General features: G+C 32.3%; 1 protein-coding gene across 4 annotated transcripts in view; it reads left to right on the plus strand.

Annotated features, from left to right (window-relative positions):
- The window catches only part of LOC126748443 (glutamate-gated chloride channel), a 95,584-nt gene that overhangs the window by 26,284 nt on the left and 44,725 nt on the right, over positions 1 to 24,575 (plus strand). For 2 of the 4 annotated variants that reach the window (XM_050457697.1, XM_050457699.1), the window contains exon 3: positions 17,777 to 17,844. The exons of the other annotated variants lie outside the window; for them this stretch is intronic. In XM_050457697.1, the coding sequence (XP_050313654.1) occupies positions 17,777 to 17,844 (68 nt within the window). The remainder of the gene's footprint in view (positions 1 to 17,776; positions 17,845 to 24,575) is intronic. 4 annotated transcript variants of the gene reach the window in all.

A 24,575-nucleotide genomic window follows, 5' to 3' on the forward strand; every position in this document is an offset into this window, starting at 1 on the left:
GCATATACCTATTTCAATCCAATAATAATATATTTAAACACCCAAGACAGCACGTGTTAAAAATTACGTTCAAGATACTCTATTTGGCTATAAAATACCTGTTCAAGAAGGAAAGGAAAATCTTTTGTTCAGATATGATAAAAAAAACAATGCCAGGCAAACAGGACCTCTACACATTTCAAATGTCTAGTATCTAGGACTTAATTAACCTCTGAAACTAGTCTTGTGACTATGTTGGTCTAGATGGGGTAGAAACATATATGTTCAAAAACTAAAACCGAAGGCAGTAGTAAAACTTCAGGTCTGAACCTCATAGGAAACACAGTCAAACGCCTTGATTAGATCACAGAAACTATTCGTAGCATAGTGTTTTTAGAATGCCCTTAGACAGACTTCGGCATTTGCGAAAGCCGGACTTTCTGCAGGAAAAAAAAAATTATCTCAAAAAAGTGCCTTATCTTTTGCAAAGATAGGTATAAGAGATTGTGATCTTTAATTATAGATACGAACTACATTTGCATACTTCAAAATGTTATTCTTCTGTAACTGGATCTAATGACAGACTTATATTCTGGAAGTGTGGCATTGGATCATCTTGACTGTGACAAATCTCCCTCTGCAAGCAGCTAAATTTAAAGTTAAATACAACAATAGAGGCTTCAGTATTAGAACTCTCCTATATCACTCACTAATGATTCAAGATTTACCACATGCTTTTAAAGAAAGTGATGAATTTTGGATTATATTATCATTTGTTCTTGGCTTTCCAAAGTTTATTGACTTATATATTGAGATTTGTGATAACTTTGTAGTTTTTTTAAGTTACTAGTTGGGTGTTGATTAAACAATCTGTTAAAAATTCAACGTTATCCATTTAATTAAATGAACTCTACGAGCTTTCTATTTTTGAACACGCCTCAAGTGATTAAGCTAATTGAATTGAAGTCTCTTATGACGATGTGTTTGGTGGACTTATGTACCATTGGAATGTTATTATATTTAAAATATGAAAAACTTATATTCCTCTACTTAAATCCAACATAATAAATGAAAATAATTTGAGTATAACCCTTTTTATGACTGTTGGGAAATAACCCATCAATGCTATTGTCTTTCATCAAATTATTATTATGTTTCTGTCTATACCTTTCTTTAAGACTTCATCGATTCCTAGAGATTTCTAGAGTTCACATATAAAATCCCATTAAACTAACGGGCTTTTAGCTGTTAGACAGCAATCCCTTTAATGAAACCTGTACTTAATAAGCATTTTTGAAAGCCCACTAAACAAACAAATAGGTAAAAAGTCACATCATCAACTTTGGTTGTTGCAGTCGAGTTTGTTGTAGTCGCTGTCGATTTAAGAAAATGCTCATAACTGTCCCTATCCCTATTACACCTTATGGCTTAAAATGGTCTCCCTCTCTTTTTCTCTGCAGACTCTTGGTGACCAACTGCAGATCTACAGATACCACAGTTGCAGGATGTCGTTAGTTCTCTCTTTATTTCTCTGTTAGAAGATGTGCAGTTCTCTCTTTGCATCTTTAGTGACTAATTTCAGGTCCATATACCGCAAGACGACAATTACAGGTCCATAAAATCTCATCATATATCCATAATACCTCAAGATAGGTCTTTTTTTTTACACTCTTGGTGTCCTAGTAAAAAGTAGTCCACAAATGCCCTTAAGTAAATACTCTGAAGCCCAGTTAAAAGCTTTCCCTTACAAACTTAAAAGTCTCTACTTTTGAGTTTGATCTTACTTAATTAAAGGCAAAAAGTGTCATTGTTTCTAGTTGTAAGAAATCAGTGAACTTATCTGTTGAGAAGCTTAACAGTCCCACAAGCACAGCAATAATAGTCCACATTTTACAACTGCCATAATACCCTCTTTAGAGCTAATGGACATATTTAGTATATACGAGGGCGGGTCAATAAGTCCGTGACTTTTTGAATTTCCCGCCCTTTAATGAAAATGGCAACTCTGCTCCTGTCAACAGAGAACTGTCAGTTGACGCCTGTCAAAATGTGAACAAGCTGCGTCATTTAGTTTGTGTTTGACAGCTGTTGATAGCAGACTACCACTCGTTTTGAGAAGAAAATGGAAAAAAGTGAATTTCGTGTGCTCATTAAGCATTATTTTTTACGGAAAAAAACCATCACTCAAACCAAGGCTAAGCTTGATAAATATGATGGGGACTCTGTACCATCCATTTCCATGGTAAAGAAGTGGTTTACTGAATTTCGATGTGGCCGTACAAGCACGGAAGATGCCGAACGTTCTGGACGCCCAGTCGAGGTCTCTACATCCAAAACAATCGAAAAAATTCACGATATGGTTTTAGCCGATCGGAGATTGAAAGTGAGAGAGATTGTGGAAGCCATAGGCATCTCACATGGTTCAGTAGTTTCAATTTTGAATGATCATTTGGGTATGAGAAAGCTTTCCGCAAGATGGGTGCCGCGTTTGCTCACAATCGACCACAAACGCAACCGTGTGCCAATTTCCCAGGAGTGTTTGGCGTTATTCAACCGCAATATGGACGAATTTTTGCGTCGTTTCGTCACCGTGGACGAAACGTGGATCCACCACAACACACCGGAGTCAAACAGCAGTCAAAACAGTGGATTTCTCGGGGTGAATCGGTGCCCAAGAAGGCAAAGGTGGGTTTGTCAGCCAATAAAGTCATGGCGACCGTTTTTTGGGATGCACGCGGTATAATCCACATTGACTATCTTCAAAAGGGGAAAACAATTAATGGAGAATAATATACCAACTTATTGGATAGATTCAATGAGGAACTGAAAGAAAAAAGACCACATTTGGCCAAAAAAAAGTTCTTTTTCACCAGTACAATGCAAGGGTCCACACATGTGCAGTTTCCATGGCAAAAATCCATGAATTAGGTTACGAATTACTTCCTCATCCGCCCTATTCTCCAGATTTCGCCCCAGTGACTATTTCCTATTCCCAAACTTAAAGAAATGACTCGGCGGAAAGAGATTTGACTCCTACGACGAAATCATCTCTCAAACAAATGCCTATTTTGATGACCTCGACAAATCATATTTTTCCGAAGAGATAAAAAAATTGGAGAATTGTTGGACTAAGTGTATAGAATTCAAAGGAGACTATGTTGAAAAATAAAATAACTTTTTATATAAAAACCTGTCTTTTATCCAAAAAGTCACGGACTTATTGACCCGCCCTCGTATTATAACTTGTTTCATTTACTACTACAGAACTCTCGGCTCAATTAGATAATTGCAACTGTATTTGGGGAAGAAATCAGGCAGCAATTCTCTCCCGAATAATAGGATACCAACATCCTACAAATATACCGGGTGACACAGACAGAAGGGAACACTTAAAAAAAAAATTATATTAAACAATAATAAATAATACTGTATTTTCCACTTTTTGTTTTATACTCATTTTAATTTTTAATCAAATAATCACGGAAAAATAGTTTTCGTTACATTTTATGACTTAAATCTTTCACACGCCTATTTAAAATGTCTAAACCATTAATTTTGGCATTTACTTAATGTTTTTATATAGCACATTATTGGGAACAACCACTTTTGAAATGCGGTTTCTTTTTAAAAAATAATCATATCAAATTATTGGGAAAAAGGAAACCGCATTTGAAAAGTGGTTGTTCCCAATAATGTGCTATTTAAAAAAAATAATTAAATGCCAAAATTAATGATTTGGACATTTTCAATATGCGTGTACAAGATTTAAGTCATAAAATGCAAAGAAAACTATTTTTCCGTGATTACTTGATTAAAAATTAAAACATTCAACGCATTCATGGCATCCTATTTTAAAATTTAAAAAAATGATTTTTTCTATGATTATAAAACAAAAGGTAGCAAATATGCCATCATTGTTTTTAGAATATTGTTTTCTATCGAAATACGTAATAATATACCAAGTGTCTCATTTAAAATAAGAAAGTTAGTGTAACTTCCTGTTGAACCGGAAGTGGTGGAAAACAAAAGAATACGTTAAAATATGCTCTTATAACTATTCTATCGATATACCAAATTCCATTTGTTTATCTTGAAAAGTAAAAAAGTTATTAAGTGTTCTCTTTTTTCTGTGTCACCCGGTATATGCATGCAAATTACGTAGTCTGCACCTGTTAAAAATATCTGCTGAACAGTAATGAACATATTGAAAAATACTCTTGATCCAGATGATTTTTCAGTCAGCTTCCAGTTCAAATTCCAGATAATGCAGACTCTAGAGATTATTTTAAATATTTTTCAAGCTCGCTAGAATATTGTTAGACCTTATTAGAGAATATATTTTGGGAACGTGTTTCTACTGCAGCGAACTTCTATTAACAAATTATATGTTATTTTCGATCTTTTTGGAATGTTTTGAAAACGAATCTATAGATAAATCTCATTAAAATTTCGACGAAAAATAAATCTTTTATATAAAGGCCAAGGTTAGGGTTTAACATATAAATTTAATAATAATTGGGCACTCGTGGATTTAAATTAATGTCAATTAGGAGGGAAAAAAAGCTTTGTCTAATTTCTCCAGAGGGCTGTGTTTGATGCTAATGATATTCGTGACTGTCGCAGTTTTCTGCAACTAATTACTAGGAATTCTTGATTGGTTAAAGGCTATCGGAAAAGTAATTAATGATTTTTCTGTACGGCTAAAAAACTCCAATAAGGGTGAATATGGCCTACTACGAGTAAATTATTTTTCATTTTGCAACTCGTAATTACTTTTCAATATTTGCATAATTTATCCCATGCATAAAATATATTCGCTTGTTTTACAAAACGTGATTTATTGTGCTTGATATTTGCATGCATTGAAGGGACCATTTGGAATTATGCAGCGTTATTTGTTAAATTAGTTCCGAAGCGACATCATTTTTTTTTGGTTTAATGACTGAGGGAAAATTTAGACGTGACATGGTTTTTAATATATATTTTTTTTCCATTTTTCCCTCGACGCTGCGGGATAACCCTGTATTTTGTAGTCTCCACGCAATTTTGTTGGGGACATGTCGATTTTTACACAAGCTAAATGCAAATCAACTCCCTCGCTATGCATATATAAACATGTTTTCTCCTCATCTCCCGATTTGAAAAATGTGTATATTATATAGATAAAAATTGAGAAGTACTTATTCTAAATCATTTATAGTAGAACTTCCGAACTAGGATGAATATAATATATTGGTTTGCCTCTTTTACATTATTAATTTCAAGCAGCATGGTTTATATCTCAAATGTAGAAAAAAACTTGGTTTATTTTTAGAGTAAAGGGGGTATTCAAAATTTAGGTCAAAAATTGCTTAATCAAGTATTCTCCTTTTTTTTGTTGATAATAATATTTTAAAATATCTATTGAAAATTTGATTCTTTTGGAGAGATAGTTAAGTAGTTTCTTTGCAGCAAATCGTCATCCGTCTTTAAACTCATTTCTCATTTTGGGGAATTCCAAATGAGGAACAAGAAACTGTGTTATCATAGCACACCGTTACTATATTACCTTCTTCATGTTTGAAGAAAAACGGTCCAATTATTCCCCCAGAGCATAATGCACACCATACAGTGACACGTTGTGAATACATTGCTTTCTGATGAATCATTCGTGGAATTTTTTAAGCCCCAAATGCTACAGTTTTGCCTACTAAAAAAGCCACCGGGGTAAAAATGGGCCTTATGATGAAAATTATTTTGCAACCAAATTCATCAGGTTGCTTATGGTTATAATTAGTGAATTCTCTCAGCTGGTCTGCTGGCAGAAGTTGTTAAGTCAGTTGGATTTTGTAGGCGTGCAGCTGTAAATCTTTAGTGAGAATTCGCTGAAGAGTGTCTATTGAAATGTCCAATTCCCGATGACGAATTGACGTGTGGCTTTTCTGTCACACCTTTGCGAAGTACCATGATGTTTTGTTCTGAACGACCTCTATACAACGTCGTATCGTGTGACGTTGCATCGTTAAAGGAATCAGTGCTTTCGAATTTTTTTCGAGTGGCAATTAAACTGTCACCATTTTGGTAAAAAATTTCAAACCAGGACGCTTTGTTCTATCATTTTTACTAATTGCAATCTGTCACATTATGACTGTTAAATATGGCGCGCAATTCAAATCTTGAGTTCTTATTGAAATATCCTTTATTTAACCAGTTATTTACAGTTCATCTTATGGATTAATAATTTCACGTTTAAGCATGAGTTTTTGTGGAAATTTTGATGAGTTATTTGCAACAGAGATATATATTATAATTTTTATTTGTTCAGCACTTGAAATTGCGCTAAGGTACCTGAAGTCTCTGGGAATAGTAGTTTTCGTGTTAGTTTTTGGGTGCACTTTAAATATACGTTTGCTGAATGAATCTAAAATCGTCATTATTGTCGTTGATGATCAAGATAAAGAATTTGACCCTATAAATTGTGCTGGTGCAGTTGGAATTTCTTATCAAACTAAAATCTCTGTTATGCATAGTTAAATTTGTTGCTTATAAATAAGTATTGAATATTGGCATAAGCAATGCTCCAGTCTAACCGGCTTTTAACTACTCGCATTGCATTTTTTGCCCTTTCGTTAGTATCTTTGTTGTTTATCATGTCTGAGCTCTGAGAACGATCGTTTTATCAGCAACGCACTATTTGTCTGATTTTAATCAGTTTATAACAACAAATTATACTTAACGTATTTATTGTTGTTAATAGAATTGAACACATAATATTTTGTATTAACAATCAAAATTTTCTATATAAGGATATACATATATAACGTTTTAAAATCCTAAATTAAAATACTTTTTCTGACACACTGTAAAAGCTTGAGCATTTGATCTCAGCGTAGTAGTGTACACTCCAATCAAACTTACTCAATTCTATTATTTACATTCCCAGAGTCATAAGGAGTTTGTTGTCATCAAACCAAAACTTTAGCTTTGCCTTCATGTGTTTAAGCCATGTAGTCACCTGGCGACCCGATCCGACAGGCAATGAGACTGTGATGTCATCCGCAAAAAAACGGTAGAATTTTCCTCACCGGAGTTAAATATATTAACATAAAAACTTAGATGAGTTAAATATTTTAATTGGAGTACCTGTTACTAGCTATTCCGGACGTTCCAGCAGGTGTGATATAGTATCGGAAGCCTTAGGCAAGTCAATAAATATCTTCTTCTTCTTAGTCGCTAGGTATTGTGATATCATGAGCTGGTCTTGCCGATCCCTTTTCATTTTTCCTGGATAATCTTGCACATAGTGTGGATCTAATAGTGGAACGTTAGTTATTGCGACAAAGTGGTTGGTGTATCTTGTGTGAGATCTGCCTCAAGAATGCCTGTAAAACAGCCTATCATTGCTTTGTTACCTCCGTTGTCAGTCTTTGCTTAGTGCTGAATTATTGTTCTAATATTGACACATTTGTTTTGCGAGCTATCCAAGGAATTCTGAGTTATATGTCTCCAGCAAAACATCTTTAATGGCATAAATTATGACTCCAAAATTGGGAAGACTATGAGACTGGTTAAATGTAACCAGTCTCATTTAGGTTGCTATTGTGATTTCGTGACTTTTCCAGGCTTTAGTCAGTTTAGTTAATGCATTTTTTGCAATAGCTGATTTAAACATTTAATTTTCTCAAGGCATCCGCTAGTATTGAATATTGATTGCATCCTATTCCAGGTACCAAGCTAACTTACAACGGCAATATTATTTATTTCCGCTATTTGGTTTTGGTTGTTTTTATTCCTATGATCCTTGTCTCTGCTCAAATCTATTTTGACGGCCTCTAGGCTTATCCTTTTTATTCTATGCTATAGCTGACACAGATCCTATTCAGACTTAGCGAAAATGGTGGTGTCATCTGCACATCAAACTAAAAATATAAATATATTAAGAGTTTAATTTGTTATGTACGTAGTTATTATACAAAATGCATTCTGAGGGAAAGAATTCTAATTAATCCATGATCCAATTATTCTGAAATAATTGTTATTTATAGTCTATTTCAAATAGGTAGAGAGTAGTAAAAATAAACTATAAACCAAATAAGTGACTACTTTTGTCGTTGTCTAATTAGGATAAGTAAAGCTTGTTAACAAAATATTCTCTGTACCTGTCAAATTAAACAAATAACAGCCTCCAGGAACAAAATCCTTGCGGTTCTCGTAACTACCTCACCCATGTCAAAATTTTCCCAAAGTAGCTTATATGCAGTTAAGCTAGGTAATTTAATTTGCATTTAATTTAAAAGCCGTAAGAGACGGTTTTAAGTCGTGCCGATCCATTTATTGGATGCATACTTAAAGACCTCTTATCAGAGTTGCTTTTGCTATTTTACTATGTTAAAATATCGGGATTTTAATATTCCATATTTTGTTACGTAATTGGGTCATTAAAGTTCCAAAGCGATGCCGCATTTAAGAATTTAATGGTCACGAGCTTAATAGCTCGTCACTCGGACCTAATGGTTCACTATATCCGTAATATTCAAAGAAATAGTGGATAAATGTAATATCTGATAATTATCTTAATTTCATATTTGAACCCCTCTTTTTTACCTAGGATATAATTTAAAGGATTTATAAACTTTCAATTATAAATTCTACCACTTTTCTCATTAAAAAAAGATGAATTATATATTGTTTGGATTATAATACAATCTGTATTTGATGAAATATTTTTAGGAAGCCAATACAAGGCTCATTCCAATTCATTGCTTCTGTATTCTGGAATATAGAGAAAGTTGAACATGGCTTGTACTATAGAAGGGAATACTAAATTAATCTGTACTTCTTCAATGTCGTAAAGTAAGAAAATCGAATTAAGGTTACAGTCAGCATTCTTCAAAATGCAATTATCGAAAATTGTGTGTCTTTAACTGAGTACTAAAGCCTCAAGATCCGATATCACAAGTGCACAATCCAAGTCTATTACTAATATATGAAAGGTTTTTACATCATTGTGTTAACAAAGCCACCAAGATTTCTAAAGGTTATTTGTCAATATTCGTCATATAATTCAGAAATGTGTGGAGTTAAAGAGTACCCACGCTCTTAAACTTCACAAACCCTCTGCAACTGCAGTCAGTTATTATTATTCTGAATAGTGATTATTTACCTGCACCATATCCAAATTTGCAGTTCCCAAATGAGTAGATCCTTTGAAATGGAATACCATTCTAATATATTTCTTTTCATTTCTGTCTATATAAAATGCGTATGTGACAGGTTGTTGCTTACCAAAACCAAAAAAACATAAAAATTAGTTATTTGTTGTTAAGATTTCAGTGTGTAGAACTCAAGAATTTATTGTCTAAATCTGTCTCTGTACCCTCTAGTGTTCCTTAGGGCTCTCATTTGGGTCCGTTGTTCTTTAACTTGTTTATTAATGATATTCCAATATTCATAAAAGATTCTGATTTATTGTTATTTGCTGATGATCTTAAATTGTTTTTAGCAATTAAATCCATTTGTCAACATCAGTTATTGCAGAAGGACTCTCCAGTTTTTATGAATGGTGTAAATGATGTATTCGACTCCCTTTTCTAGATAACACAATCAAAGAGTAATGGAGGTAAAAGATCTTGAAAATTGAAAAATACATACAAAGCCCCTATACGTTTAGGTTTTATATTTCGATTTAGTGGTGATTTTTCATGCTCTGTACTTAAAGTATTGTTTTCTTCATTGGTACAATCTGGTTGTGTGGTAGACGTATTGCACAGAGCTCTTTCAAGATGATCTGCAGTCCGACCCCCGAAACCTAAGCGAAGAACTCGGATCTACAATATTTAGGGAGGTAGTGAAACAAGCAGTAAAAAAACTAAGAAATCAGAAAGTAGCAGGTTGTGATGGAGTTACCGCTGAACTACTAAAAAACATAGGAGAATTAAGAATATCCATCATACACAGCATATATCAGAAGATCTGGACGACTGGGAGCTGGACAAAATAATACTGCCATTCCATTTTGTTACCTTTATATAAGAAAAGTTCCCTTCTCGACTGTGGAAACTATCGTACGATTGCCCTAATTCCGCATGCTAGCAAAATCATGCTCGGGATACTGAACGAGAAGCTGAAGAATTTCCTCCTCAGACAAATACAGACGATGTGGATAATGAAAATGGCAGACGGTTGCAAAAATGACTCTTTAGAAATATGGTGCTATAGGAGAATGCTCCGAATTCCATGGACCATACCAACGAATCAATTCTAAGAGAACTGCAAATCAAAACCAGGTTATCCACTTTTATCAACCAGCAGTACTTAAAATACTTTGGGCACATTACATATAAGATCAGAGGCAATGGAGAAGCTGATCATAGAAGCAAAAGTAAATCGATAAAGATCAAGAGGACGTTTCCGTCGCGATGGGTAGACCAACTGAAAAACCTGATAGGAGAAAACCACGCATAACGCATTGATGAACTTACTACATAATGCCACCACATCCTCCTAACGATCTGATTTGGATTATATTTGCTCCATTTGGTCTCCCTGTTATAGTGTGTGTCTGATATTGATGCTACTGAAAGAGTACAAGATAACTTTTTAAGAAATTGGTCCTTTGAACCAAGTTTCTAAAACTAATGGACCTACTGACGATAAATCAATTTTATCTATGTAAACGATGGACATGCTAAAGGGTTTGAAGAATTTTTAATTATAAATCACACCACTCTTCTAATTAAAAAAAAGATGAATTACTTATTGGAATTCCTCCCTAAAAATATACCTATCTTTCGCAATTAATTATTTTTGTTTTGTTCAGGTCATAATACGATCTATATCTGAGGAAGTATTTTTAGGAAGCCGATATCTCATTTATTTTCAGGTAGTTTATTTTTACATTATGCATGACTGTTAACATCGTATCGAAAGCGACTATTTTTTTGCAGTTTTTGTTATTTTAAGCTTCCCATTGGGAGTTATCTCTGAAATCAATTGAATTATCTGTAATTTTATATATTTGCTGTCAGAATGCTTAGGGTCAAGATAGATATAAAATATACGCAGATGATTAAATCTTTAAAAAAAAGTAGAGAAAAGTGTTATACAACTCCTACATTAAAATAAAAACATCCAATCGAAACATTGTCGTAATTTTAACTTTTTTCGGGATTCACTTTCAAATCGGTCCTAAAATAAATTGCACATTTACATCATCACTGTTTTGAGCCATGTGATAGCTAGTTACATTTGTTATCTGATTTATCGTATTCGATATATTTATTTAATTAGGTTGTGGCGTTAACTTTACAGTGTTACTATATTGCCAAGAGTTTGCAGACGATAGCTCAGAATTATTGGAGGCTTGGGATTGTTCGAAGGTTCACTTATGACTGGCTATTAAAGAATCTAGAAAGAAACTTAATTATAACTATTAAATAAGAGGACACCACTTAGTTTTTTTTATAAATGAAAGAAAACTAAGAAAAAGACTTGGTATATAGGTTTCAATTAACAATTAAATGACCCTGAATAAAGTAGATTTAAAGAGGCAAAAAAAATATCTTAACAATACAACCAAATTATATTTACATCAAAGATATGTATACACCTCATGTTCTAATCTGTTAAATGTTAATAATTTATTATGAATTAAAGTATGAATAATATAAGAATAATTCAGCACTTGAAAAATAAATTGCAATTATTAAAGTTTTTAGTATATATTTGTATTACGCAGGGGAAAGTTCATGAACCTTTTTATCTAAGGCATATCAGCCTTAACCGAGTTATATCTACTTAACTACCAAAAAAGGTACTGAAAAATGCTGAACAAAAAATAACTAAAATTATAGATAAGAAATTGACGTATTAAATTATGATATTGATTAAATATTTGTAGCAATAAATTGAAATTAAAGGTATATTAATAAAAATTTAAATAAATGAGACAAATCTATGGTTAGTAATATTTAAATAAATGGAATAAACTGGCCTGTATATTCCTCCAAGAAATGAACAGCTAGCCTTCAAAATCGAGGCTGTGAATTTATGCCATTTGTAGCTTAGCTATCCGGATTGGGAATCTCTAATACTAGCTCTAACGCTGGCTCCAGCTCCACCGCTTTCAGCAATTTCGTGGGGTAATCAAAAGCTTGCAGTCATCAACAATTGAAGAAGAGTAAAGAGGAAAACAGAAAAGTAAAACCCTGAAACAACGGTTGCCATTGTATTCACTGTCCATAAAAAATGAATGGCGTTAAAAATGTGACACACTCACCTTGCTAAGTTTCATTCTCTATCGATCAAAATCTTGGGCATCCTGCACCAGAATTATGAATTAAACGGTTCCCTAAAGGAACAAGATTAAGGACTATAAATTACAAACCATATTGGCCACTTCCTGCTTCACAAACTTCGGAAATAAAAAAAAACTGGCCTTTTACGTGCGCTCCTACCTGCAACACGGGAACAAGTCCTCAAAAAAATGGATGCAGTACCGACTAAATCAGTAACGACCCCACCACTCGCCTGAGCTGTCAATATCAGCCAATCAGATAAAACATTAATTAAGACCAATCAGAAAAGTGGCGGACCGTCGACAGAAAGCATGGTACATAATTAACCTAGGAGAGTGATGCGTTACAGTATAATGCGTCATTGACAGTGTGAGTTTAAAGAAATATGAATAAAAGAAGTTGACTAAAATTATTAATGTAATTATTGAAATTAATGAAATATCAATGGAGCGTTAATGAACATAAGGAGTAGAAAAATAAAACGCTACAAGGTTGCATTTCAAATCATACTCCTATACGCATAATATACTTTTCTATCGCAAGGTAAAAAATCTTCAAAAAAGTTGGTAATTTAATTAGAAAAGCAGCCATGCTAGACGCTATTTGAATTAAACACAGATTTGTCTATATTTTTCTAAAATAAAAATACTAATTCTACTTTAGGATATTATTATTTCTTTTTTAATAATTTATTATTAATAAAACCAATATAAAATGATGCCCTTTAGGACCTCTAAGAAGCGCAAGTAAGTATTTAATAAATATCGTTATCCTTTAAAGCACATTTTTGTGAATAGTTAATTGATTTCAATACTTTAATTTTTCCTATATGTAAATGTACTATATCAAAACATTTGGTCACGTATTTTACATAATACAGCAACTCTCCTATAGAGCTTAATTTTACACACAAATTTACACAAATATGAATACCAAGTTAGGCGATGGTGGTTACAAAGGGGTAATATGAAGCAAGGATTGTACTTGACCCCTTAAGCTTGTAGGGTAGCATTTGCAAACTAGTCGCAACCAGTTTGATTGCTGAGAATGCTGTTTTAACTAATACTAAGGGGTTTGACGGTAGACATGTTTATTCCATTCAAGCCTCGATACTGCCATTTTGTTTTTGCCTGGAATAGTGATTTTGGTTTACTTACTTAAAGTTTTATTTTGTGACGAACTGCTCGTGTAAATGTAAATAAGTTCAATAATAAAACACTGATTAGGTAATGGGTTAATTATAGCGAGCAGTTTGTTGCATAGTATATATTTAGGTATGTTCTCGGAATATTAACAGTTTTAAGCAATATTTTACTAATCACTCTAACTATTGTAATGTTCAGCACTATTGTTTGTTTTTTTAACCATGTTAACAAAAATAGTTTTTAAATAAAGAATAACAGGTAACTGGTATATATTAAAAGTAGGCTCTTAGCTTGCAGTATTCAGGTTTTTATGGTTAAAAAAGAACATCAGATTACTAGAATATTTACTCTTGGTGCCGGTGCCTTATTACCATGCGGTTAAACGAAGGTTTTAAGCAATCTCTGGTCATAAAAAAAAATTAAAAATAATAGGCGGAGGCTCTACGGTATTTATATCCAACGTTAAAATATTTAACGCCACATGGAAAAGGGATAATATTAATGCTCAAAAATTCAGCGCCAGCAGGACGAGCAAAATTTCTCCCTTAAAATTTGATTCGATTGATTTATTTTTCAGAAAACCTGATGCCGAAATGTTGAGCGAACAAGAACACTGTCCCGTAAAGTTTACGCATGATTTAAAAATAAGGGTCTTAAGTTGATCTAAAAATAAAGAAGAGATTGGTCTTAAAAAATATGATTCTCTCACACTTCGATTTTTGCCTGTATAATCAATCAGTTATGCTTTTTAGTAGAAAATTTTATTAACCTCTAAATTTTGCTTATATAAATAATGTTTTCACACATCTCTGAGGTCTACGAATTATTGACTATATACCCATTTGTAGCCCTAATTCTCACTCTAATACGAACGAATTGCGGTAAAATCGCATTTAGCAAGATGAACTACTAAGAAAATTAATATTTGAAGGTAATTCAGGCCTGAACTGAATTTTTTTTGCAAATAAATGTTTCCAATTTTCCTCTCACACCACTCAAATCATGTATACGATCATAATAATTTAATTTTTATTGCTAGTTGAGCAGCGTAAAAAAAATTAGATTTCATGGCGATGACATAGCTTAAGAGCTACTAATGATTAGTGATTTTCGTCTGTAGGAGCTGCGTTACGTGAAAAAAGAATTTTATGATAATTTAGATGTGCCCGAAGAGGAAATTGCGGTAGAAATACGAAACATAGACTTTTTCTAATTTTTTCAGTAGGGGAAATGTGAGGAATACCAACCACTTAAGGGAAATAATTAATATATCTCAAACTAGGTAGAATTTAAACCTTATTTTGTGCAACATTTAAGAAAGTACAATTAAAGAAAACTAAGAATAGGCGGAAGCATAGATATTAAACGAAATAAAAAATTTATTAAAATGATTCGTATTACTTTACCTATTCGAGTAATATCGACCGTACTTGGACCTTACAAAAACTTAAATCTCTTATTAACAAAATATCAATGTCACAAACATGCATGGTAACTTTTAACATATATAACATAAAAGCTGTGTAAGTGATTTATGGCTGACAAAGATGACAAATACACACTCCAGGCTTGCACATTCGGTATGTGATGATGTTCTACAGAGGGAGCAAGTCACGCTATTCAGCATGTCCTTTTTTTCTGTAGTTCATCATCTCTCACTAATTTTCGTTTGATTCCTTTTAAATTCGCCAGTTCCTTTTTATTTTTACTTTTGCGTCTTCTTTTTTCTCTAATTTCTCTTTATCTGGTGTCACGATAAATAAATCAGAATCTGTTTTTTTGCCTTTTTCCTGGCTAGACCTAAAAATCTGGGAGTAGACTGAAGGTCTTTAATGACACATTAACTCTCATACTTTTTGTAAGTCATTATAACTATCCTGATCTGTAGAATAAACTACACTAGCGTCTGATTCGCTATCGGAAACGTACCCAAAATATGGCTGAAGTCAACACTCACACTATTTCCAGAAACGCAGCGCTAAACAATGCTCAGAATATCGCTTAATAGGTCTCAAAAGCCATTTCTTGAAGATCTCTCTAAGGGTTATACACTATATAGGCTATGTGAAGAGCATATTGAAAGAACGCAATCTGACTTCAGAAATGCAATAAGTACAAGAGAAACACTTTTCTGTGTACGAGTGCTATTTTAAAGATGTGGTGTTATGAACTGCAATGTATATGCAAGCTTCGTAGATTATGAAAAAACATTGGAAAAAGTTCAGCATAGAAAACTAGAATAACCGTTATAACTCGGTGTTTTCGTGATGCAGGTAATGAAATCAAGCCGCCGGTATAGTTGGTTCAATTTCGAAAAAAATCAATTTTTGGTGAAAAAATTCGATACGGGGGAATACACCCAAAAAGAAAAAATCCCAAACTTTAAAGGTCGATATATCGGATTCTAAGAGCACTATTGGATGAATTCCAACGGTTTTGTTTGTTCCTTAGTTTTGTCTTTCTGAATCCAATAAGACCTTTCGAAAGGACGTAGCTCTTATATTATTTGAGATATCGCATTTTTAATGCCCATTTTTGGGCTCAAAAACGAGATCGAAATATGACTTTTTTCCGAATTTTCAAAGTGCTCTCATTCCCTTAGTTCTACTCGAAACCCGTTATAACCCACATAGAGATTCTTAGAAACATCCGATTAGATGACCGGGACGTAAAAATTATTATAAACCTTTATTGCGCTCAAACAGCAAATACACAAAAGTGTATCCATGTATTTCGATTTACATAATGGAAATACAAAGAGGAGTACAAGGATGTATCATTTCAGCCCTATTATTTAACTTATACTTAGAAGAGATATTTTATGAAGCTCTACATGGCATAGAACTAGGAATGTCTGTAAACGGCTAACGATTGAACTATATACAGTAGTGTTTCCTGACAATATTGAAAGAAATAAAAGAAATCGAGATAGATTGATGAAAAAGTACACTTTAACGCTAAACATAGATAAGAAAAAATGTACCAGGGATCTACTATTTCGATACTACCAGAAACCAATCGAAAGAGTTGCATCATACACGTATCAAGGCATGACAATAAACGAAAATTGGGACCATTCTCGTGAAATTAAATGCCGTATTAAGAATTCCCAAATGACATTTCGATAAATGTCAAATCGTTTTAAAAGCCACGACCTTAATCTAACAACAAAAATAAGAATGCTTCGCTGTTACATGTTGCCAGTTTTGCTTTATAGAGCAGAATCAAGGACACACACTCGATACTCGACAGAAAAGTTTGAGGCATTTGAGATACACATCTCAACCACAGTCTATATCGGTTAACAATTAAAATAAGTTTGACAGCCCACGTCACAAATGTTAGATCGCTCAAGAAAATAAATAAAGATATGGGGATCAGGACTAGGAAGTTTAAATACATAATGTAGAATAGAAAACGTTATGAACTCCCACAGTTCTTCAAGGGAGAGTACTGGGATGGAGGAAACCTTGCAGGACAGGGATCTCTTGGTTAAAGAGTTTGAAAATTTGGTTTGATACCACAACGACCGGCTTTTTCAGGGCATGTATTTTAAAAGTTCAAATTACCATGACGATCGGCAATGGCCATTAATGAAGAGGATATTTTATTAAATAAGATTTAAATAGTTTTTGGTTTTCATCCTCAATAAATATTTTTTATATAAGTAAGTACTTTTCCTAAGTGGACTTTTTCAGTTAGTAAATTAATTTTGTATACTTCTATATTTATGTTATAAAACCCGATTGTTACTGAATATGCACAATTTGTGTGTTGAGAGTATATTTAGTTTGCTTCACTTTTTTCAAGTCGCAATATTGAATCATCATTTAGTTATTTGATTTATTTAAAAAAGGAAAAAGTAAATAATTAAGTCAAATTTTACGGGACAGTTGTGTTTGGCGGCATTAGGAATATTATATTTGTGAAATGAATTACAAGCCAAGGCATATTATGTGCAAATAGAGAGGCTTGATGTACGTAAATGAGCAGTAACAAAATTTAATCAATTCACGCAGATTCCATGTTAATGTTGTAAAATATATTGTAACCTATGGAATTAATATGCGGTTAAAATGTAGAACTCTGGTGTGTTTGAGAAGTGTCTGTGTGTTTAATTATATATTTATGAAAACTGTACTACTTATTAAGTTAATCTATTGAAACTAAAAATAAGTTTTAATAGTATCTAGCTATTTCAATTGTTCACTTACCAACCCTTGTATGAAAGTTATCTAAACCTTGATGTGTGTCTTGGCTCAAAGGACCAAAAAATAGAAAACTTAAGACGCTAATAAACTACATTCCACAACAGACTTATACCAAAGAGCTTCCGCGTTTCAAAAAATTCTAATCCTTTCCGTTTTTGACCGTCAGATGGCCCCGCTGTAGTACGTGTCAACATATTTGTCAGAAGTATCTCAAAGATAGATGACGTGACCATGGTAAGTGCCAAATGGACCAGAAAATGGGACTGACTATCTCTAATTGTGTAGTAGTGGATGGTAGCCTAGTTCATTCTATGCTGATATGATCATGTTTTGACCGGTTCTTGCCATGATGCCACGTTTTTTTTTTGACGCATTATGTTTTTCTTCCACAACTGATTCTTAGCACATTGGAGTCCTTTTTTTTCTGTTTTATAGTAGATTCGCCATTTTTTGTAATAAGACCTGCCTGCTGTTACAGTGTTTGTTTTTAGGCAAAACTATATCTACCTAAATGTAGTCTGAGGTATAGATTAACGCAAATGTCCACTTTTATTTACTAAACTGATTCGTTTTTTTTTTTAAATTCGTAATGAAAATTAATAAATCTATATCTATAAAAATTATTCAATGAACTGCATTTAATTGTCTCAATATAGATCTACTCCAGCTATAATAATAATATTTGATAAAATAATTTTAGTACTCCTATTGGAAGTAGCATAAAAACCTTAAAAAAATCTAAAATAATTATTACTTCACTATGAATACTAGTTTTCTTAGTTAACGTTTTTTTTGTAATTTTTAAGTTTTGCTATCACACGAAGAAATTATTCTGGCATTTGCAAAGAAAAATTATAAATTAATTAATACATTCTGTATGCTCTTACTAAAAATGGCGAATATAGCAATTCGTGTCAGTTATAAAATACTACAAAACACAGTACATACAATTAGACCAAAACTGTTAAATTAATTCGAAATTTATTAACCGGTTGTGCTTATTTAGTGTATATGTATGTCTTAATTGTTTTTGTGCCTGTTACCCTTTCCTCCATTGCAATTATATTTTAACTTTTTCAGAAATTTTTGATAGTACCGAAAATGTAAGCTGGATGCGATACATGCTTATGCAGGAGATATATTTTTGCATTTTTTATGTCTCGGATTTTTTTTTCGCATAGTAGAATTAGGTTTAAGATTTTTTATAAAAACCTCTTCTACTTTGTCTCAACACTCTATGCAAGACAACAGAATTATCATAAGTTTCAGAAGGTTTTTTTTGAGTCAAAAATTAATTAGTGTAGTTAGTTGTGACTGGCACGAATGCTTGACAAAAGGCTGAATGCTTTAGAGAGTCAGTTGTGAATTCTTTATTATTTCAAAATTTGCGTTTTTTAGGGTTATATTTAAAAATGTATTTTGCTTTATTTAAAAAATGTTCAAATAAACCTGGTAATTGTTTCCTCCATTTCAGAAGTCTTTAGAGCAAAAACAGTCAACAGTCAATAGTAACTTTAATTACTTGTTCATATTTTGCATGAAAAAGTTAATATAAATTAAGTTTCATGAGGCATGATAAATTTGGGGGAGGGAAGTATTTAAAAGGTCTTTAACTGATTTCTTTTATATTCTATTCAGGAAACTCATAGAAGCACGATGCTTAAATCATTTAGAATTACAAGCTGAAAACTCCTGAATTTGAGTTTTTCTATTACGAAAAGTGCTGTTGTAAGAAAAATATATTTCTCGTATATAAGTCACCATATTTTAAGCGTGAGAAACATATTTGCACTGGAGATTTCGCAGATACACGTTCTCAACAACTTTTCTCCCTTGACAACCAAGAACAATAAGAATATTATTATCATATTTATTTAAATCATACACTTTGACGAAACTTTTTTTAATTCAAAATAATCATCCATCATTCCCAAAGAGACTTAAGTATATGAACAAAGGGGAGGAGAAAGTGTGCAGTTTTTTGTATTTAGATAGGTATGTCTTTTCTGTTAATTAGCGTTCTGCTCCGTATTATTTAATTTTGTTAATTTTACTTAGGTCTGATGATACCCTAATGCGGCGAAACGCGTAACCTTTAAATAGACGCTTGATTATGATACTTGGACTTTGAGTTTACTTTCTCCTCCCCTTTGTTCTCTTTTTAAAACTAAAAATTGAGTTGGTAACATAAAAGAAATTAAAAGTTTCTAGGAATTTTAATGATCATCATTTCAATTCAGATTTATCTTGTTATCGTTTATTTTATTTCATATCAGCGTACTACCTGTGACGTTTCATTTTCTATCCAATTACTACATAAAACGATCCCATTTAAAATTATTTTTATTTACATACAAACTTATACTTTAAGCCTTCTATACTCGCAACTTACTTATCTTATTGTTACAAGATACATACATTTAAAGTTTTCTTACGAATTCTTATCCGTAAAGTTTTCGCTTAAACTTCAGACAACTCGCGTTAGAGCTCTTGCATAAAGCCTTTTCGATAGCAAGGTTAACTATACTGGATTTTGAACAATTGTAACCGGATTTTGTCAAGAAACCAAAAGTTTCCCAATACGAGCGACCTTAAACTTATTTTGGAAATAGGCCAGATAAAAGACACTTTATTCCATAAGAATTTTATTACTTGCTCATTTTACACAAAAAGTAAATAGTCCGTTTGGATTGCAGTTAAAAATGAATTTCGCATGCATATATGGAAAATACATAAATGGCTTAATGAAATTTCCCGACATATTAATTGGAAAATTAAACCAAAACTGTTCGCACCATTAGCCAATTAAATAAGCGGTTTGATACCGGGACGTTTTAAATAAAATTTGTAGTTGAATAGTATTATGGTATGTATTAAAAATATGTAGGGAGATATATAGATTTTTGAAATTAAAATTAAAATTTTATAATATAATATGCATAACTTAAAAGTATATGAGAAAATGAACGACTCAAACAAATTAATTTATTTTTATGCCTAATTTAATCCGTGTATCTGCAATTTTATATGGCAAATATATCGAAAATTATATAAAACATGCATAATTACAAGACAAACGCAATTTCAGTTACCGATATTGATACTATTATAGCTGACAAGAAAATGATACGAGATTGACTTATTCATGAATATTCGATGCAAGCGAACGTCAGTAGAGCTCAATTTGCGATAAACCTAATGCGATATTCGCTACGTTCCTACAAATTGCAAAGTTTTATATTTTTAATGTTATTTACAGATTTTATGTATGATGTTAAAATCAAATAAGCGTTTATTCGTGATTGTACTTTGTCTTCTTGCCTAGATTTTTTAGATCCACTCAGATTCTTTGGTATGTAAATTACGTTTCCTGGTTCTTGCAGCAGACGAAGGAACAATGATGTTGCCAATATAAAATGTAAACAAGAAATAAGTTTTAACATATTTGTTCTCTTCAGATATGACAATCCGATTCTGCCGTTTAAAAATCCAAATATTTCCAGGAAAATCTTTTAAAAAATTGACGTTAATTAATGCCGTGTAGGAAAATAAATGGCAATTTTTTATGGCTCACTTCTATTTCCCAAGAAAATTGAATACAAAATATGGATGCATGTTTAGAAAATACAAGTAAGGCATGCAACATCACCTAGTATAATTTCCAGCTCGTGCATTCTCCTATTATGGATTAAAACAGACGTTCTATGGATCAAAATAGAACTTTCAATAGACACTTTTAATCGGAACGATGTTTTTGTTGTATAGGAAGAAGCTGTTCTATCTTTTTAAAAAACTCCCATTAAGTTCGATTTTAATGTTCTCCTGCGTTGCATTTTATTTTAAAAATTACTCCGAAGGCTTTATTCGGTTTTGGCATAGAATCTGTTTCTTTTAATATTTGTAATTTTGCTTGCACTAAGAAGGCGTAAAAATGCAAGATATTACGATCACTGACTGGAAAAAATCATAAAAACAGGCGTTATTTGTATTTGAGATTTTTAATATACCTTGATACGTTGACTGTTTTTCGCTTTACAGACTTCAATGATCTTATTAATAAGAACCTTTTATTAAAATATTATATTTAGTTCAATTCTCTGGTCATAGTGCACTAGTTACCAGCTAAAAGCCAACATAATTAAACTAGTAATTGTAAATGTGATAGGAACATCAGGAATTAACGACATAATCTGATTTTAGAAGTGTTTAAGTTTTTAGGGATGAATAAAATATATACTATTTTTTATGAACATCTATAGCCGAAGGAACAATACGAGGCGTGATTGGTAGGCTAAAGACTAGGAGATCAATATTATTAGTCCATTCAATAGACCTTTTTTAGAAAAAATCACAAAGCGCAATGCGTTTAAATTAATAAGTCTATTCGTCACTTTCATTTGATTAATGTGATATCAGATTTTACGGTAAGGGTTATTAATAAAAGATACGTCTGGATTTCTCACAAAACCAACTTAATTTATATGCTTTAAGCCACATATGGACGGCATATAAAGTTTATTTCTCATAAAGTATATAACTTTGTTAACCTTTTAAAAGATTTTAAACTGGAAAATCCAAATGCACTTCATTAATGCCCTTTCGTACCTAACTTTATCATGGCATTAATTCTTAAAGTTCATGTATATGCGTTTGGAAACTAAGTTAAATCTATTAGGACCATTAATTTTATTAATCATTAGTTCACTCATTTTGTTAGTCTGCATTTTCAGCATACAATCACCAAAAGCTTCAGTAAATTGTTTTTTTTTCAATCAATTAGTAAAGAATTTTTAATAATTATTACAGTTCATACCAAAGCGATTTAAATACAAGTGATAAACGACACATATAATGTATAAACATACTATTCCTTAGAGCTTGAAAACTGTTATAAGTGGGCACTAGGGATGTTTGGCTACTGGTTGGCAACGTTGTATATTATTCGTTTGATAACCAGTGGCGTCATCATTTGCTTGTGAAAAATAAGCATTGTTGCAATTGCTGCTAAACATTGTCATGATATTTGATTGTTTGGAGAGGAGCACCTGATATTTTGGTTTTTAAGTATGTTTTCTAAATTAGCTTTGACATGTTATAATGATTTAAAAAAGGCCCCTCTAAAATGAAATAGTGCCCGGACAGCACAAGCACCTGCATATGCTCTGGATATTCAATTGGCATATTCAGATCTACCAGGAATATCTTATATCTTACTTGGCATATGCTGGGTAAGGATAATTATTAATTTACAATAAATAAACCATTATGATAAATAGGACCATGCCTCGATGAACCCTCGATTTAGTAATATGCCAATTTTATTCCATATTTATTCATTTATCTTATTATAATTATCAACGCCATTTAAAGGCCATATCAATGTAAACTTTACATTTTTGGAAATCTATTTGGTGAATGTTACAATATAATGTTCGCGTTTTTTTGCCTTTCTTGCACTGAACTCTCAGATGCTGATGGTCATCAGTAATGTATCGCAATTTGTTTTTGATCAGAGCAAGTTTGCTGAAGGGTCTGTATCTAGAAGCAAGAGATAGTGGTAAAATAAGTAAAAGTCTCAATGCGATACATGCTTATGGCAAAACGTTATCGTAACCGCACACACATATGAGATTAAGTAGCTCAAAAACAGCATTTCGTTCCAATTCATCGCCTTACAAATCTTATGCAACAAATCGATTTTGTCTCGCATATCACTCTCAACAAAATCATTTGGGTATGTGTTTTTTAGTTCAGCAGCAGAAATGGTTTTCATAATTATCTGCAGCATATTTATTTGCTGACAATGCCAATATCCTACATTCAACAATAGATCTATTGGTGGAAAGAGGACTTGAATTTTGAAGCGTTCTTCGGGGATGTCAAATACATGCTTTACGCCCGATTCTTTATCATAAAATCGTTTTTTTTTTGAATGAATTTTTGACTTTCCCTAAGCTGAGATATGATTTTCAAATTTGATGCAATAAATTTGGCTTCAGTCGAAATTGCTGGCCAGGCATCTCTAAAGCGACGTATGTCAAAAGTTGATTAATACTGCGAGCTGCTTCGTCCATTGTTAATTTTGGATTTTTTAGAATTTTGTTCGTGATATCGAGGCATTGCAAAAGTTGTACCAAATGGTTGTCAAAAGAATGAAATCGAAGGACTGACGCCGTATGAGCGAAGTAACAACATCTAACTGATTTTCTCATATTAAATCTATTTTAAGAACTTTTTTAAAGAAGCAACAACAACTTTAAAGTTGTTTCTTAATGGTTGAACGGCTTTAATTCAATTGTAGATACACCATAAAGAGACGGTTTGGCAGTTTCAGTTACAATTTGCCACCTTGTTGGGCTAAGAGCGAATATAACTTATGCTACTGCAATATCTTACATATATGAAATTGAATATTCTCTGCATATCTGTTAAACATATGCCAGGAATAATGCTTTTGCATATATGATATTTGAAATATTTATGGGATATTCCAGACATAATGTTATTTCGTCAAATGAGATATGGGTGCTGTCCTAAATGGAGTTTTGATATAACTGTTTATTCTCCATGGAAAATAAGATCCGAGCATAGCAAGAACATATAGAATTATTAATGAAATATCTCAAAATTTAAAATTTGTATGAGTATAAAATATTGTGAGAAATTACTTAAATAGTTTTAATAAGACCTTATAACAAATTAAGAGGGGTTTTAGTTGTCTATTATAATATCCAATACAATACAGTTCCTTTGGAAAAATCAACTTTTTCTTGAACATTAGAGAATTATTTTATCAACAAACCCTAGGTATAAAAAATGATATAAATATAATAGGGGATTAAAATATGCAATAATATATAGAACGCCCATATTTTCTCTGGGATATAATACTACGCCACTGGTCAACTAGAGATTTCAACCCGAGTGGTTAAGTTATACAACGTTGTCAAACTGCCTACAAGATT

Source organism: Anthonomus grandis, chromosome 22 (assembly GCF_022605725.1).
Source record: "Anthonomus grandis grandis chromosome 22, icAntGran1.3, whole genome shotgun sequence".
In the NCBI taxonomy this organism is placed as follows: Eukaryota; Metazoa; Arthropoda; class Insecta; order Coleoptera; family Curculionidae; genus Anthonomus; species Anthonomus grandis.